Below are 19307 nucleotides of genomic sequence, written 5' to 3' on the forward strand. Positions count from 1 at the left end.
TGTGGGTTGTGGTAATAGAGGTTCAAAGGGACCCTGGAAGGTGTGACAGATGATGGACAGGCTGGGGGCACCATAAGTCAGCATACTGTCATAAATATTGGTCCTAACACAAGTTAATTAAAAAAGCTCCAGAAATGTACTTATTCTTTTAGTTTGTAACTCCTTATAATATTTATTTATTTACTTATTTGAATTTGTTAACCTGAGTAAAGCAATGAACAATTTCAGTCCCAGCACTATATTCTGATGCTATAACTCATACACACTTCATTAAAATAACTTCATAACAAACACAAGGCAAACACCTTCTACATTCATGCATACTTCATTCTCACTCACAGGACTACTCAGACCCTTAAATGCAATCAGTATTTTATTTGTCCTAAAAAAGTACACAAACTGCACAGATCATGAACTATTCAACTGAAACCATGGCCAAGGCTCCACAAAGGAAAATAATAAACACAGGTCATGGAGGCTACACCCAGTACATTTAGCATTAACAAATCACTTTTTAGTTTAACTAATTGATGTGTTATGAAACCTGGCACATAAAAAGGGTATGTAAGTTTTAAATTCAAGGCTTTGTAACAGTGTTTTATTGCTGATGAAGTCCTTCCTTTAACAACACTTGGATAAATCTAACTTGTTATTGCTAAACTTATCGGATGTTGCCCAACAGTTTGTGCACTGTTGTTTTTGGTTATTTGTTTCACAACAGTGCACCAATGCAGTTTTTTCCTGCTTCTTTAGCTCACACTCCAAATTGCACTTCTAATTTTTTTTTTTGTTATACCTTAAACTATTTTCTGTGACACACAAAAATGTATATCAGGATCCTCTCTTCTAGTTTGTATACACTGCTTCTAGCCTATGAAAATGCACTTCCAATGTTTGTATTAATTACAGCCATTGCATGGCTGAAAAAATGACCCCATATGACACAGTCCTCCAACCTTAAGAAAGTAAATTAAATATTGTGTGACTCATCTTTCCTGCTGCATTTATATGCTATGCCCACTTGCTAGCAAAGTCTCCTGCCAGAAACAGAGGTGGAACAAATGTGGGTTAACGCACAGAGTTTCAGTCAAAAAATAAAAAGAAGATTCTAGATAGCAGGATATTTAGCTGACAGTAGAATGTCTAACTTGTCCGGGCTTTGACAATTTACATAAGTGCTACAACAGATATTACAAATGACAGCTGTAACAAATCAGCCAGCTGAAGGCACCACCTGGGCCGGGAAGGCAAACTACTGGGGAATAACAGAAGTATTTACAGAAAGTGGAAACTGTGTGGTCAGTTGTCTGCCTATCTGTGTGAGTTAGGCGGTATACATATTTGTTAGGCTTTTTAATACATCTGCATCTTATGTGAGATTTTAATAATATCATACTGACAGAGACACTAGTATGTAGCCAAGAGGAGATGTGTTCTGGTTCTTAGAAACTGAGCACCAGTGCACATAAAAGAATTTCCACTCTCTCTTTTTCTGGAAGCCATCTTATGCATTTCAAGTGTGTCATTATAATGCTCCCACCTTGAGGCTGCTAGCATAATGTGATAGACTCTATTTGAAAGTGTTTGTAGGTCATGCAGATTACTTGCTTAGGCATATGCATTAAGCATAAGGGAACAGTTAACTTGTGGCATAAGGTTTATTTTCCTTATGGCTGTTTTTTGCTTGTGATCTTACTTTCTCTGAAAATGCTCACTATCATTTCAGCATATTATTAATTTTGGCTTTAAAATGCAGTATATAAGTTCACAGATACAGTGTTGGATCCAGTCCCATTCCCATATATTTAAAGAAGGTCTTCTGCTGGGCTAGTAATGAACTGGTGGACCAATTTTTAAGCCACCTCTTGAGAGTGGCTGGAGTTGCAAACATTTCTATTTAAATATTCTATGGATTTAATTAGAGCTCTTTGCTTAAAACCAGCCATGAAGTTATATGAACTGAACCTATCATTGTGAAAATGTTGCTAGTGTATGTTATAAATGCATAACTCTGAAATGTCCACATTTTTGCAATATATCCAGATTTTTGCCTCATATTTTCAGTCTGTTCACCATAAAATTTGAGTTTTTTGGGGAAATCGTTTAGGATTGACAATAATAATGACACAAATTTCGGTTTCAGATTTCATATCCTTTAGAAAATGCTTACTAACACAAATTCCATTATCCTAGCAACTTTCTAAGATTATAGGACCAATATTTAAACCCATTATTCAAGCAACTTTTTAAGAATATAAGAGCACTATTTAAAATCTGTCCCTATTTGGGGCTTTGTATCTCTCATCAAACTACACCCCTACTTAATTGAATATTCCCACTAACCACTTTCAGCCTATCACAATCCCATCCTTCTAACCACCCATCTCCACATTCCCAATTCTCATTCTTTCAGTCTTCTCTATCACCACACCCATATTCTCTTAACTTATCTAGCACCCAAGCCACTATGTATACACTAACTCCCTCATCATCTCCAAAACTGAAACCATTGTTCTAACTCATATCCCCACTTATAACACTTTATATTCTCACCGCCTATGAATTCCACTACCTGCCTAACTCTCAGCGTCCAACATCAGTTACAACCATTTACATCCAAACCCCCCCCCATCAATACTACCCCACCTCCTCACCTACTGCGATACTCCAAAACCTCTCCATCCCATACTACCCACATACTTAAACCCAAGGACTAAGAACTATTACCATCTCCTACTTAAGTTCACCAAACTCATAAAGTGTTTATTACCTAACCTCATAGTTGACGGCGACATCCATCCTAACCCTGGCCCAAACTCACCAGCTACCACTAATACCAAAATTAGAATTCCTATCAACATAAGAAGTTCACATAATGCCCCCAAAGCATTTCTAGTCTGTCACCTAAATATCAGAAGTATAAATAATAAACTTCACGACCTGCATGCACTCCTAGACATGCACTCCCCTGATGTATTCTACCTTACAGAAACCTGGCTCAAACCCACTATCCCTGACAATGAAATATTACCCCCTGGCTACAATATTATTAAACTAGATCAAAAAGGTAGAAAAGGAGGTGGAGTAGCTATTCTATACAAATCCTCTCTCGAGTTATCCACAATTAGCATCCCACAAGACCTAATAACCACCAACACCGAGACAATCCTCTCAATAATCCAGCTTAACAATAACAAATCTATAAACATAGTGTGTAGTTATATTCCCCCAGGCAATAACATAAACACCTTAGAAAGCACCCTCCATTGATTATCCTCCACCCACCCCCAAGAAACAATCATTCTTGGGGACTTCAACATCGACTGGACAACTTGTTCAGCAAAATTCCCCACTACCCACATTAACTTACATGGTTTCTCCCAAACAATTACTACCCCCACCAGAATCAACAAGCCCAGCAAAAAGGAAAGCATCATAGACTGGATCATAATAAATAACAAACCTCAGTTATACAAATCAGGCACCCTACCTGAAGACATGAGTGACCACCTCCTAACCTACATAATCAGGAAAAGAGATGACATGCCCCACCAACCACCTTTAAAACTCTTAGGTATACAAAGAACTTTAACCTAAACAATTTCATAGCTGCTCTAAGCTCATGCAGATGGGCCAGTCTTAAAATACTTCCCCTTGACCAAGCAGTTTCGGAATTCAATACCAGGTTCCTGGCCATCTTAGACAGTTATGCTCCCACACATAGAATCAGAACCAAAAACAAAATTGCTCCATGGCTAACCAATACTACTAGACAAAAACTTACTGCTAGAAATACAGCATGGACCTCATGGAGAACCACCAAATCCCCACAAGCCCACATAACTTTCAAACAAATAAGAAACGAAGCAAAAAAATCTATTCTGTTAGACAAGCAAAACTACTATTTCAATTTACAGCAAAAGCACAAAAATCAACCTCGAAAATTCTGGTCAGGTCTGAATAAGCTGCTCCACCCAGGTAAATCTTCTACACCCACCCCCTCAGCTACCTTACACCTACCCCCTGAATCTGTTGCAAATACCTTTAACACTTTCTTCACCGAAACCGTCAAATCACTAGCTAATAATCTATCTCCCTCCTCCTCTACTACAATCTTACCTAATCAGGTGAACCCCCCCCCCCTTAAAATTTGAGCCTATATCCACAGACTATATCAAATCCTTACTTAAGAAATTAAAATCTACCCCCCCTGGCAGCAGACCTACTTCCCACAGAGTTTCTACAAAAGGCCGCTAATGTAATACCTTATCCTATCTTATCCTATCTCCATCTTAATAAATTGTACTATCCAGGAATACTACATCCCCACCATTTGGAAAATAACTCATATTATTCCACTGCATAAAGGAGGAAACTCCTCTGAACTTTCTAATTACAGACCTATTGCCATACTATCTCCCTTAGCCAAAATAATGGAGAAATGCATACAGAAGCAACTTTTAGCCCACCTCACTCACAACTCTCTCCTAGCCTCATCCCAGCATGGTTTCAGACCAGCCCACAGTACAACCACTCCCCTTCTCTCCTTCTCTCACCCAATAAATCACAACCGTAATCAAAACCTGCTTTCCTCTGCCCTCTTCCTCGATTTGTCAAAAGCATTCAATATGGTAAATCACAACCTACTCTTAGACTCTCTCAAATCCCTGTCCATAGATAACCCAGTAATCAACTGGTTCCACTCTTACCTGCACGGTAGACAACAATCTGTCTTGTGGAAAGATCATCTATCCCCCCTTTTACCTGTCACCCTTGGAGTACCCCAAGGTTCTATTCTGGGTCCCCTCCTTTTCTCTATATTCATCAATGACCTGCCCAAAGTTATACCACACGCAACTTCTATACAATATGCAGATGACTCTGCGCTAATCTGCTCTGCCGCAACTCCCACAGAATTACAATCCCTATCCCAAACCACCTTCAACAAAGTAGAGAACTGGCTTAATAATCGCCATCTCTTATTGAACCCAAACAAAATCAAACTACTACTTTTCTCCCCCACCCATAGGCTAACACCACCAATATTTACAGTCTCTTCAAAAAATGGCACCATAATCTCTCCTGAACCTTGCACTAAACTACTAGGTATAATCATTGATAACAATCTAAACTACGATGCCCATACAGACAAAACCATAAAAACAGTAAACAAAAAAAAGGATGTCATCCCTTCTCTATGCATCACCCATCCTCACTAATTTATCTAAATCAAACTTCAACAAAATCACTGACTGCTATAACAATATAGCAAGATTTGCCACAGGCTCAGCATACAGAGCCCACCACTGTCATAATCTTCACAAATTAGGCTGGCTAGAACTACCCAATCAAATATACTATAACCGACTCGTAGTCATTCATAAAATCCTCTAGCAACCTACCAGTACCCCTAGTCTGTCTAATGTTATTACCCACTATAGCAACCTAGCATCCCTCCGCTCATCCAGCAGAATGCTAGTACAAACGACCAAAGCCTACAACTCAGCCGGAGATTCCTTATTCTCCAACTCTGCTGGAAAAAAAATGGAACTCCCTTCCTGCTGAACTAACCACTAAATGCTCCTTGCCTCAATTCAAAATATCTCCAAAGACACACATGCACAATGACTGGCTATGTCCATGTCTAAACCCCTGACTAACCCATACAATTATCAGACAGAGTTAAAACAAACAATAGTCATGCACATATCTAAACCCAGACTAACCCAAAATATACCAAGAAACAATTAAACCAAACTCCGCTCTCAAATGTTAGTGCCCTTATTTTCTTCCCACACGCTTGTTCTAGATATTTCTTTAATTCTTTATACGTCTCTAATTTCCAATATCTGGAATATAACCTTCTGTTCAGCCCATGCTATCTAATCTGCTTCTTACCTAACCTACCTTCTCTTTTTCATTAATCCTTTCCTTCTAAATGAAAATCCTCGTTCTTATATGCACATATCTCATAGTTTGTTTTCCACTGTATAATTATTCCATCACCAACAATGTTTTTCTCTTTCTCCTATCTAAATGTAACCCTAATTTGAACTTTGTCTTTGTTATGTAACCTAATTTGAATTTATCTTTGATTGTTGTTAATTTTCTAAATATCTCTGTAACCTGCATTTTAAGTGTGACTAAATTTTATTTTAAACATGGAGCTTTTCTCCCCGGGCATCCGCTGAAAATGGATTATGTATCAAGTCGGACTTTCCCGGTTAGCAAATGTAAAATAAAATAAATAAATAAAAATTATTTCAGGCTTTATCCAGATTTGTTGTACTAAGAAGTTGATAGTTATGTATAAATGTTATATCTCCTGTGTACAGGATGCATCATAGGTGGGACATTTTGTTAGGAAAGAGTTTACATACATGTGATAATACACTTCAGTAGCATTCTAGATCATTCTAGAAAACTGCTTCATATGCTCTGGTCCTGAACACCATGTTTTTTCTTTCCCAGCCCAGCCTCGCTTCTCATCCTATTCTGGTGAATATGGTGTGGGTGGTGGAACAGCTTTCACTCACTCTGGAGTGCATATGTCTGGAACAATCACTGCTCTGAGAATCCGAGAGAGTACTTCCTATGTTGTTGGGTAAGTTAAATAACTATGCCTCAGTACTAACAACTAATTAGAAGTACCCACTAATAACCATTCACAGAGTAGCATGGCATAATAATGTTATGTATGGTAGATAACTTACAGTAATGATGTGCAGTCAGAGTCTTCCCATCAAACTGAAATAAAAACTCGAGTGACTAGCACTACAGCTTCATTCATCAAATGGAAATGCAGGTTGGCTCAAATGCATTGTATGAGTATGTGCCTATCTGCGTGTGTGTGTCTGAGTGCATGCCTGTGTTTTGTGTGTGTGTGTGTGTGTGTGTGTGTGTTTGTGTGTGAGCATGTGTGTATGCATGTTTGTGTGTGCATGTGTATATGTGTGTCTGCGCCTTCTGAGGTGTGCTAGCAGCATATTAAAATGTACGCACTACATTCCAGATTTGCTATGGTAGGTTTTGTTTCACCAGATGAAAGTCCTTTTCACCTTTTGTAATTTCTGAGATGTAGATAAATCCAGCTGTGTAACTCAATACCTTATTGGCCTTTATCAGACTTCCTCTGTGACAATGCACAGAATTATTTGTTGTCAGATTGTTTTCCCTTTCTGTACTATCAAACTCACCAAAACTAAGCTCCTAATTATGTAAGCAGTTTTAGTATTCATCTCACAAATGCACACCAGTCTGAATTAAATGCCAGAACCCACTTGTTTGTTCAGCTGATTAATACGGCCAACATGTTCCACAGGCTTTTACCCTCAAGTCAAGTACCATAATCTTATATTAATATCATCAAGTAAGAGCTTCATGTTTTTAAAATATTTAGTTAAATGAGATACAAGTACTGATTCTACAAATAACTGAGTCAAAAGTTGATAATACTTTTAATTGTAATTTCCAGTGATTTCTCTCACAGTCATTCCTCTGTGCATAAGCCACCCTGTTCACCAAATCACTTAATTTCTCCACTAACATTCTGAAAGGCTTGGTACCTCATGCCTCAATAAGTGCAGATAATTCTCTGACACTGGAAATCCCTTGTCCATTTAAGTTGTTGCTCAGTTATAAAACCACACCTGAGTTTGACAAGATTTACACCTAGTAAACCAAACCAATGGTTCATTTATCTCCTAGAAAGTATGCATTCTATTCCTTAGCGTATTTCTTGCCACACTCCTCAAATGGGCATCAGACTATGTTCTCTACAGTACTGAGGGTACTTACTTAACCTCATCTCAGAGATGTGTGCCTCACCAACCCTTAACATGGCTAATGCTGTAGAAAGCTCATACACATCTCTTACCTTCAATCAACTTTTCGCACTATGTATACTGTGATATTTTGTCACCAGCTGCTTAAATTCTACCTAAAAAACAAACAAAAAAAAATCTTTATTTACTCTAGTAAAAAATTTCTCATGTATGTTTGGCAGATTAAAATTTTACATGCCTACATTTTGCATATTTCTAAGGATGTGTATATTTATAGCTATATTTATATCTCTATCTATCTCTATATACGTGTATATATCTATTTCTACACACACACACACACACACACACACACACACACACACACACACACACACACACATATATATATATATATATATATATATATATATATAGCTATATCATTTCTCTCTCTCTCTCTCTCTCTCTCTATATATATATATATATATATGTGTGTGTGTGTGTGTGTGTGTGTGTGTGTGTGTGTGTGTGTGTAATACATGATTAACTGACTGCTAGATAACAGCATAGCCAATTTACAGAAAGTGAAACTTTTCACAAACACAATGAGAATAATTACACACAATACAATTGAAAATGTAATGTTAGGGACTATAAGCTACACCCCTTTTCTTCAATATTGAGGTAATACAAGCTAATTAAAAAAGTGCAGACAGCTTAATTGTAAGAGATGGCAGCAGAACCATCTGTTTGTGAGTTTGGAGAGGGTTTTGAGCACTGGAAAGCTAGCCCAGCAGAGGAAGAAAAATAACAAAGCATTCACCTACTCATCTGTTTAGTTGGAGAAGCTGTAAAGAACATTAACTATGACACAACATGATCACTGATAAAGATACCTCCCATATGAAAATGTAATCAAAATTTTGATCAAAGTACCATTTGATCATTCAGTCTTAACCAAACAGTCTTTAACAAACTAATTGTCAGTCAGACACCCCAGCCTAGTATGGAGAGTTAATAACAGTTGCTCATGTCCCACCATCATGGCAGAAAGAGTAATGAGGATTCTGTTCTCTTGTCCCCTTTCTGAATTCATCTGTCACTAACAGGACTGTAAGTTCAGTTTCCTTCCTTCCCTGACCTTTCTAAATAAACTCATTTGACAGATTTGTAGATATATGACATCATGAAATGACTATAGACTCACTTAGTATGATCATTTTATAACCCATTAATAATGTTCCTCACTTTCTTTTCATTCATTTAGTTTCCTGTAGTCCACACAGAACCTGGTGTTGCCATCCTTCTTTGGTAAGAGCACTACTGTGGAGGCCCAGGGACTACTGGACTCCTGGATTACTCCCAATTCCAGCACCTCATGTATCTCCTTCATCAGAATCTGTCTGACACAGGTCTTTGGGGCTCTGCATCCACATGGTGCTGCACCACGTGGGTACACCCTGGTTTTCCAGTGAACATGTCCCCAAACTCTTGTAACACTGCTCAGATTTCTCAAACCTGGGTAGGGAATAGCCACTGGGACATTGCTACCCCTTCCACTGAGGTGTCAGTCCAAGTCTCACTGAGGAGATCAGTCACCAGATCCTCCTCAGACTCCTCCTGTCATCCACTGCAAATACTCAGCAGAAGGCCTCATCATGGCCTCATCATGTTAACATGGTACAATTTGTGCCCCTGCCTCCTGCCTAGCAGTTCTACCATGTAGTTAACATCACTGACCTTCCTTATCACTTTGAAGGGTCCCTCCCAAGCTGCCTGCAGCTTATTGTGTCTGACAGCAATGTGCACCATCATCTGCTGCTCCACAGCATACACTCTGGCTCAAGTATTCCTGTCATACCAGAAGTTTTCTGCTGTTGGGCTCCTGCCAGGTTCTCCTGGATCAAGCCCATGAGCTCTCTAAGCCTTGTCTTGCGGTTTAGAACATAGGCCACAACAGACTCCTTGTGCGATTCCTACTCTCCCTCCCACTCATGAATCAAATCTAAACACCCCCTCACCCTATGCCCGTACAGCAACTCAAAGGGTGAAAAACCTGGGGCACCTCCATGTAGTACCCTGTTACATCTCTGGCATTCCCAGGACAATAAAGGTTTAGCATAATATGTCTCTTGGCACACTTTTTGCCTATATGACATGCAAAAGGAATGTAAGAAAATGGTAGGCTCTGGACACTACCAACTGCTGGATTAAATTCACCTTCTAGCCCTCCCTCAGGGGTCCACTCTCTATACAGTAACCCTTTGTTCCAGTATATCAGATTGCCTTCTTCCTTGAGAATCAGGTGCATCCTTAGCTACCTCCCTCAAGTCTCTTTGTGTATGTTTGGAGAGCTAAGCCTGTCTCAACTCTCTCTCATTGTAACTCTTTCCAGCTCCCCTTCAACAGGAATTCTGGTATCCTCTGACAGTGGTGCCTCACTGTCAGCCTGGGTACTACTTCTCATCTCTGTCCTTGAAGTCACTCTGTTCGAGGGATCATCAGTACCCGCCAGCAGCTGTGGCATATCTCTATCTATCTATATCTATCTCTATATACGTGTATATATCTATTTCTATATACACACACAGACATGTATGTGCAATACACGATTAACTGATTGCTAGATAATAGCATAGCCAATTTACAGAAAGTGAAACTTTTCACAAACACAATGAGAATAATTACACACAATACAATTGTAAATGTAATGTTAGGGACTATAAGCTACACCCCTTTTCTTCAATATCGAGGTAATACAAACTAAATAAAAAAGTGCAGACAGCTTAATTGTAGGAGATGCGACAGAACCATCTGTTTGTGGGTTTGGAGACTGTTTTGAGCACTGGAAATCTAGCCCAACAGAGGAAGAAAAATGACAAAACATTCACCTACTCATCTGTTTAGTTGGAGAAGCTGTAAAGAACATTAACTATGACACAACATGATCACTGATAAAAATACCTCCCATATGAAAATGTAATCAAAATTTTGATTAAAGTACCATTTGATCATTCAGTCTCAACCAAACAGTCTTTAACAAACCAATTGTCAGTCAGACACCCCAGCCTAGTATGGAGAGTTAATAACAGTTGCTCATGTCCCACCATCATGGCAGAAAGAGTAATGAGGATTCTGTTCTCTTGTCCCCTTTCTGAATTAATCTGTCACTAACATGACTGTAAGTTCAGTTTCCTTCCTTCTCTGACCTTTCTAAATAAACTCATTTGACAGATTTGTAGATATATGACATCATGAAATGACCATAGACTCACTTAGTATGATCATTTTATCACCCAACAATAATGTTCCTCACTTTCTTCTCATTCATTTCTCAACTCATGATTCTTCAACAGTTACCAGTGATAGTTTATTCAGTCTATCCTCTGCCTCTCCCTAGCATTACTTCTATGCTTCAAGTTGCTCAGGTTACAATGTGCATCTTTTTGTTAGACATAAGTTTTCTTTAATCTTCAAAAGTTTTATCTATTTTGGCACTGTTCACATTTTTAAAATATTTAAAATTCACTGTCACATACCCTCTTTCACTCTAAACTCAGCAGTGAATTTATTTAGCACTGCAATAATTTTCCTACAAAATATGGATGATGTCCAACTATCTTTGCAACTTACCTTTAAATACATCTAACTTGTGCACTTACTATTCCCTTTTTTAAATAAGGTATTTGTGATGCCCACCATTACTACCAATATGTGATGGGCACCATTGCCACCAATATGTGCCATCCCCACACTGGGCCAGTAATCAAGGAATCTCTATCCTCACCACTGACATTGGAGAGGGAAATGCAATTGTAATACAAATGGATGCACTCAGTATTTCAAGATGCAGACCTCCCTGCATCAAGTACAATTTCCCTTAAGGGCACACAGGGAACACAGTCAGCCCTGAGTCTGGATTTCTCTATATCTCTCTCCCTTCAGGTCCCCAATAAGACTGCCCACTGATACAGCTGTAGAGTTAGGACCTCAGCCGAGTCTCCAAGCCAAGTTCTACAGCATCCTCTCTGTGAACCCAATGCTTCATGTCCCTGCCCCAAGTAGCTGACACACACACTCGGGAAAGGCTGGCACAGATTACCCACTCTAACAACTTTGCCCAGACTATAAGGTAAATTAACTGCCATCAGTCAGTTACTATAAGGCTCTTAAAAGAGCATCTAGTTATGCTGAGTGAAGTTAATATTAATACAAATGATAGTAGTTGACCAAGACAGCTAGGCCTTCAGGAGTGTCCCACACCGTGTCTCAAAATAAATAAAAGTACTCTTGAAAGTTAGATACTTTCACAAGGACCAGTACAAAAAAGTTTTAAATATATTTAATAATAAATAATAAAAGGACATGAAAATATTATATATTTACAGTAAACCACAGGGTTCAAATCACAGAAAATATTGAAATTAGCATTGATGGACAGACTCATACAAATAAAGAAAAACACTGTCTAAACTAAGCTTCAGTATATTTCAGAATGAACCTAAGGGAATTTACTGTTCCCTAATAACTTACTTGGGCAAGGAAAGATGAACTACATGAGCAATCTTTTTAGTCAGCCCCCCAAACAGAATACTCAATACTCTGAGATTTCTCTTTGTAATATCTAAAATATAATTTCCAAGAGAGCTGGCAGGATGATCTCACCTGGTCAGCTGACTCTAAGTTCTCACAATTTTTCCCTTTGAAACTGAGACGGGAATTTAGCATAGACAGCTACAATACACATATAAATGTTTGTGACAGTGCCTGGGCTTTCCCTCTTTTTACTGAGCTAATGAACAAAGGCTTTTTCCTAGAGTTAGTGCCTCTGGTCCTATTCAGCAGTGTGGGGTAATGTTTTAATAGTTTAACAGCTCATTTACATTTCCCTTATTTTTCTTAAAGTAAGCTTGCCGGTACATTTAATTCATTTGCAACAATACATGGACATTTCTTTTCATTCCAACAGAGTGCACTGTTGATACATTGTAACACAATTAACACAAGCAAAGCTCACAAATACATTTTCAGCACAAGCATCTGTACAAATTAGTTTGATTTACAAATGACATACAATTATAATACGTTTGTAACACAAGCATCTTGTATAAATCGGTTTGATATTCAAAGGACATATCATTCTTTAAAAAACTCCAACTGGCTATGCTGGCACTTGCCCATATCATTATATATCTCCCCACTTTCTAGACACAAGCTAGTTTTTTGAGTGACCCTTGAAAAATGTGGCTTGAGAGAAATAAGCCTTGAGAGAAATAAGCCTATCTGGGAATAGGTTACCCCATTCTCTGTCTTGAGAGCCAATCTGCGTTTGCATTGCTGACCCCACTATGGTGTTGTACTGTCATGTTATATGCCTGCAATCATAAGCTCCACCTTAATAACTTGGCATTTTACTGGCTGGCTCTATGTAGCCATGTTAAGGGATTGTGGTCTGTAACTACAGTGAATTTCCTTCAATACTGATAAGGCTGACGTTTCTGCAGTGCCCATACTATGGCTAGATATTCCTTTTCTACAGCTGCATAACATTCCTCCCTGGGTTGGTATCTACAGCTGAGATATACCACTGGGTGCTCTTCTCCCTCTGAGGAAACCTGGCTAACCATGGTTTCAAGCATCCACCTGCATAACAAATTCTTTGCTGTAATCTTGACTTGCTAAAATAGAGGGTCCTCCCAAAGCTCCTTTAAGCTTCTGGAATGCCTGCTCACATGCTGGGGTCCACACTATCTTATCTGGCCTGTTTTTCCTTGTCAGATCTGTGAGGGGAGTAGCTATGGTATTATAATTGGGGACAAACTTTCTATAGTACCCCACTGTCCCTAAGAAACTCCTCACCTGCTTTTTGGTAACAGGGGCAGGCCATGCCTGAATGGCTTCCACTTTTGCAGGTTCTGGCCTGATCTTATCACTCACCACTCTATGTCCCAAATAGGAGACCTCTGCCACACCCACCGGACACTTACTTAATGGTCAACCCTGCCCTCTGCCTAGAACCTCCGTGTCATCCAGATAAGCAAGGGCATAATCTCCTGCTCCTGCTAGGATACAATCTACCAGCATCTGTAAAGTCACTTGAGCATTTTTCATCCCAAAGGGCATCTTTATGAACTCCCACAAGCCAAAAGGAGTTACAAAGGCTAACCTCTCTCTAGCACTGTGAGTCAAGGGCACCTGCCAGTAGCCCTTGGTAAGATCAATAGTGGTTAGATACTTAGTCCCACCCAGCTGCTTTAAGGCCTCATCTGTCCTAGGCACGGTTTAAGCATCTGAGTCTGTGTAACTATTTAGTTTCCTATAGTCCACACAGAACCTGGTGCTGCCATCCTTCTTTGGTACAAGCACCACTGTGGAGGCCCAGGGACTGCTGGACTCCTGGATTACTCCCAGTTCCAACACCTCCTGTATCTCCTCCCTCAGAGTCTGTCTGACACAGGTCTTTGGGGCTCTGTATCCACATGGTGCTGCACCAGGTGGGTACACCCTGGTTTCCCAGTGAACATGTCCCCAAACTCTTGTAACACTGCTCAGATTTCTCGAACCTGGGTAGGTAATACCTGCCGGGACATTGCTACCCCTTCCACTGAGGTGTCAGTCCAAGCCTCACTGAGGAGATCAGTCACCAGATCCTCCTCAGATTCCTCCTGTCATCCACTGCAAATACTCAGCAGAAGGCCTTATCATGGCCTCATCATGTTAATGTGGTACAATTTGTGCCCCTGCCTCCTGCCTAGCAGTTCTACCATGTAGTTAACATCACTGACCTTCCTTATCACTTTGAAGGGTCCCGCCCAAGCTGCCTGCATCTTATTGTGTCTGACAGCAATGAGCACCATCATCTGCTGCCACACAGCATACTCTCTGGCTCAAGAATTCCTGTTATACCAGACTTTTTCTGCTGTTGGGCTCCTGCCAGGTTCTCCTGGATCAAGCCCATGAGCTCCCTAAGCCTTGTCTTGGGGTTTAGAACTTAGGCCACAACAGACTCCTTGTGGGATTCCTACTCACCCTCCCACTCATGAATCAAATCTAAACACCCCCTCACCCTATGCCCGTACAGCAACTCAAAGGGTGAAAAACTTGTGGATTCCTGGGGCACCTCCATGTAGTACCCTGTTACATATCTGGCATTCCCAGGACAATAAAAGTTTAGCATAATATGTCTCTTGGCACACTTTTTGCCTATTTGATATGCAAAAGGAATGTCATGGGCTATGACTAGAAGTGTCAGATGGTAGGCTCTGGACACTACCAACTGCTCTATTAAATTCACCTTCTAGCCCTCCCTCAGGGGTCCACTCTATATACAGTAACCCTTTGTTCCAGTATATCAGATTGCCTTCTTCCTTGAGAATCAGGTGCTTCCCTAGCTACCTCCCTCAAGTCTTTTTGTGTACGTTTGGAGAGCTAAGCCTGTCTCAACTCTCTCTCATTGTAACTCTTTCCAGCTCCCCTTCAGCAGGAATTCTGGTATCTTCTGACAGTGGTGCCTCACTGTCAGCCTGGGTACTACTTCTCATCTCTGTCCTTGAAGTCACTCTGTTCGAGGGATCATCAGTACCCGCCAGCAGCTGTGGCTCACCTTCAGTCTCACTGCTACAGGGTAGCTCACTCCCCGAAGTAGCCACATCACCAGTCTTGGCTTCATGTGTGCAGTATGTCTGGGTCTCTCCCAGGTTACTAGACCCACAGGCCTGTCTCCAATCCTGAGTGTTTGCCACTGCATGTACACAAGGTACTGCATTATCAAAATCATTCCCTATCAGGACATCTGCAGGGATATCCTCAAACACACAAACTTGCTTGCTTCCTTTTCCACCCTCACAGTCAAGGTGAACCTTGGCCAAAGGTCTTTGGAAGGGGATCCTTCCTAAAGCTCTGACTGGAGTGGACTGCACAAGCAAGTACTGTTCCTATTTAACCACTGCAGATGTCACAGTGGTTATGTCAGAGGCTGTGTCTCTCTTAGCAGTGTCCTGTTTTCCATCCATTAAGATTGGATACAAACTCAGGTGGTAGTTTAGTGACTCTGTTGTCTCCAGACAACTTACCACTAGCATTCTGTTATTCCCACTTGCTTGTTCCCCTACCTTTTGTTCCCCGCCTTGCCTCTGTGGACAGATATATGCTACATAGCCTACTGGTTACATTTAAAACATTTAACCCTTGATCTTGGCCATGTACCTGAACTAGTGGCTTCCCCTATTACTGGTGGAGTCTGTTGGGGCAGTTTAGGCTACCCACCATGGGTTCCCTTATATTCATGTGCAGCACTGAGTATCCCTTTCCTGTGCAGCAATGCCCTGCTTGCTAAGTAGAGACCCCCCCCCCCCACACACACACACGTACACGCACACACACATTTGGGAAACACTGGCACATATTAACTGCTCTACCAAGTTTGCCCAGACTATGAGGTAGATTCACTGCCATCAGTCAGTTATTTAAGACACTTAAAATGGTATCCAGTTATGCTGAGTGAAGTTAATATTAATACAAATGATAGTAGTTGACAAAGACAGCTAGACTTTCTGGAGTGGCCAGCACAGTGTCACAAAATAAATATATGTACTCTCAAAGTTTAGATACGTTCTACAAGGATCAGCCACAATATAAGTTTTAAATATATTTAATAATAAGTAATAAAAGAACAGGAAAATATTGAATATATATTTACGTAAACCACAGAGTTCAAATCCCAGAAAATATTGACATTAACATTGATGGACAGACTCATACAAATAAAGAAAAACACTCTCTAAACTAAGATTCACTATATTCCCGATTGAATCTAAGAGAATGTATTGTTCCTTAATAACTTACTTAGGCAAGGCAAGATGAAATACATGAGCAGTCTTTGTAGTCAGGCCCCCAAACTGAATACTCAATACATTGAGATTTCTCTTTGTAATATCTAAAATATAATTTCCAAGAGGGCTGGCAGAATGACCTCATGGCCACCTGACTCTAAGTTATCACAGTATTCCTTTGAAGCTAATTCTGAAATGTAGCATAGATCTGAATGTTTATGGCAGTGTGCCTGGGGCTTCCCTTCTTTTTACTGAGCTAATGAACAAAAGCTTTTTCTCAGACCTAGCATCTCTGGTCCTATTCAGCACTGTGGTGTAATGTTTTATTGGTTAAGCAGCTCATTTACATTTCTCTTATTTTTCTTAAAGTAAGCTAGCTGGTAAGTTTAGTTCGGTTGCAATAATACATGTACATTTATTTTCATTCCAGCCGGGTGCACCTTTGATACATTTTGACACAACACAAGCAAAGCTCACAAATACATTTTCAGCACAAGCATCTGTACAAATCAGTTTGATATACAAATGACATGCAGTTTTAATACATTTGTAACACAAGCATCTTGTATGAATCAATTTGATATTCGAAAAACACATCATTTTTTACAAAACTCCAGCTGGCTATGCTGGCATGTACCCATATCACCACAGTATTATCTCAAATTTCAACATTAACCGTTTCACTCTCTGCATGGGCAATATCAAGTCTTTTTTTTAACTTTTGATGTGACAGCATTCTGTAACTGTTACTTTAGCTAGTTACCTCTTACTCTGCCTTTGTTTTTCTTGCAATTTCAGTATCCAGGTGAGGTATGGAAATGTGTGGAGTAATTATGAAGGCAATCAAGGTGGTACACTCCATGAAATCAACCTTTATCCAGGCGAGTACATCAACCAGGTGTCTGGCAAGCAGAACAGCTACATTGCTCAACTAATCTTTGTCACTAACCTGGGTCGTATGTTCCATTTTGGGCAACCATCTGGTACTTGCTTCAACTCCTTCCCAATATACCGCAACACCATCCTGCGCTACATAAGTGGGCGACACAATGGGGGTGTCATTACTGCCATTGCATTTCATTATGATATGCTACGAGACAGCAATGGAAACTGCATTACCTGCAAGGAAGGAGATAACTAGAATAATATTTTGGTGGTGACACACACATTTCTAATGCTTTCTTTAATCTTCTGTGATTGAAAAAAGTAGGGGATTTTGAAAAGGTGCATCTGGAAATACAACAGGCAAACATTTTTGGTTTAACATTTACTTCCTTCCTTCAACTGAAGCTTGTCTTATTGAAAAATATATATTTTTTAACAATCAATTTGTATTAAAATAACAGCAATCAACAACAAAATATTTACATATATAATGTACAGAAAAAGCAAATAAAACCCATAACAAATCAAGCTATGTTTGCAAAGCTGGGAAAATGATGTCACAAGAACACCTAGATCATGAGGATATTAACATGTAAAGTTGAGTTAATTGTTAACTTAATTTTTTGTAAAAAAATGTCAAGATGAACATTTTCTTGAGGAATAGCAGCACATGCATATCTCACACAAAGACTCACAGTTTACTGCTCTCAGTAAGTTAAAGAAACATTCTACTACTATTTTAAAGACAAGGCTTTCAGTTTATGTCTATTTATATGTACTATTGAGTATTTCATCAGAAGTGAAAAAAAAACAGGCACTATTCCTATGTTCAGCCAGAGTGTGCTTAAAATGGTTCTATGACATGAGACTGAATGCTGGATCACTAAATGCCTAGACTCACTGCATCATCCATATGGAACTACTACATGTTCACTTTATCCTCAAACAACCTAGGAGTAGGAAGGAAGTATGTGAATTTCTATAGAAGCCACCGCATTTTCCTAAACTTGTAGTAACACTATGTCACTAAATGCGTATGCAAAGCCAGAGAGGCCATTCTGAGGTGAAGGCCGTTGATCCCCATGTACAAAGATACATGTCCGTGTATTTTATAAAATGTGAACAGATGTGAATTCTCAATCAAATAGTTTTTAGGTGTTCGGGATTGGTCAAAGTGCATTTAGTCTTCTGGTTTTCAGTCTCACTTTGTTGAACCACTTGAAAAACACTGTATGCAGCATAATGGCTGGGTGATGAATATTTTTTTTTACAATATGTTCTATATGGAGTTTGTTTCTGAAGATCAACTGTTTATGCAGGTTTTAACATACAGAAAAAATAGTAAGTGATGCCAGATCACTGGCGTAGAGTCAAGCTGACTGTTCTGATTGAGATGGTAAAAAGCAAAGGTTTAAGCTGAGGGTTACATTTCTGGAGCACTTCCCTTGTCATAGGATGGGGGGGGGGGTTGAGTTTGACCATTGCATGCCTGCCTCCTGTCAAAGGCTTGGGGGAGGAGTAACGTACAGTGAGATGTATTGGTAAGATTGTCAATAAGGAAAGTGAAGGAGCATGCTGGGACAACAAACATACCTTTGCCATATTCCCTGTAGTTGCACCACAGATGTGATCACAAACTGGTGATTTGGAGAATGAGGGGAACATGGTGACCTAAGCAGTTCCTTTTCCCTCTATATTTGCCCTGAGTAATACTACCAAAAATTAATCTCCCTTGAAGCAGAATATGATGGGGGCTAAAAAAAAATTCATCAAAAGAGAAGGCAGAAGCCCTGGGGTACAGCCTTAATTCCCAATTGTAAGGGTG

General features: G+C 39.7%; 1 protein-coding gene across 1 annotated transcript in view; it reads left to right on the plus strand.

Annotated features, from left to right (window-relative positions):
- The window catches only part of LOC122814949 (zymogen granule membrane protein 16-like), a 48960-nt gene extending 30972 nt beyond the window's left edge, over positions 1-17988 (plus strand). Inside the window, exons 3-4 of the mRNA XM_044087208.1 lie at positions 6472-6604; positions 17396-17988. Of these exons, the coding sequence (XP_043943143.1) occupies positions 6472-6604; positions 17396-17738 (476 nt within the window). The 3' untranslated portion in view covers positions 17739-17988. The remainder of the gene's footprint in view (positions 1-6471; positions 6605-17395) is intronic.
- Positions 17989-19307: the final 1319 nt, after the last annotated feature.

Source organism: Protopterus annectens, chromosome 11.part0, assembly GCF_019279795.1.
Source record: "Protopterus annectens isolate FY-2018-M chromosome 11.part0, PAN1.0, whole genome shotgun sequence".
Taxonomy (NCBI): domain Eukaryota; kingdom Metazoa; phylum Chordata; order Ceratodontiformes; family Protopteridae; genus Protopterus; species Protopterus annectens.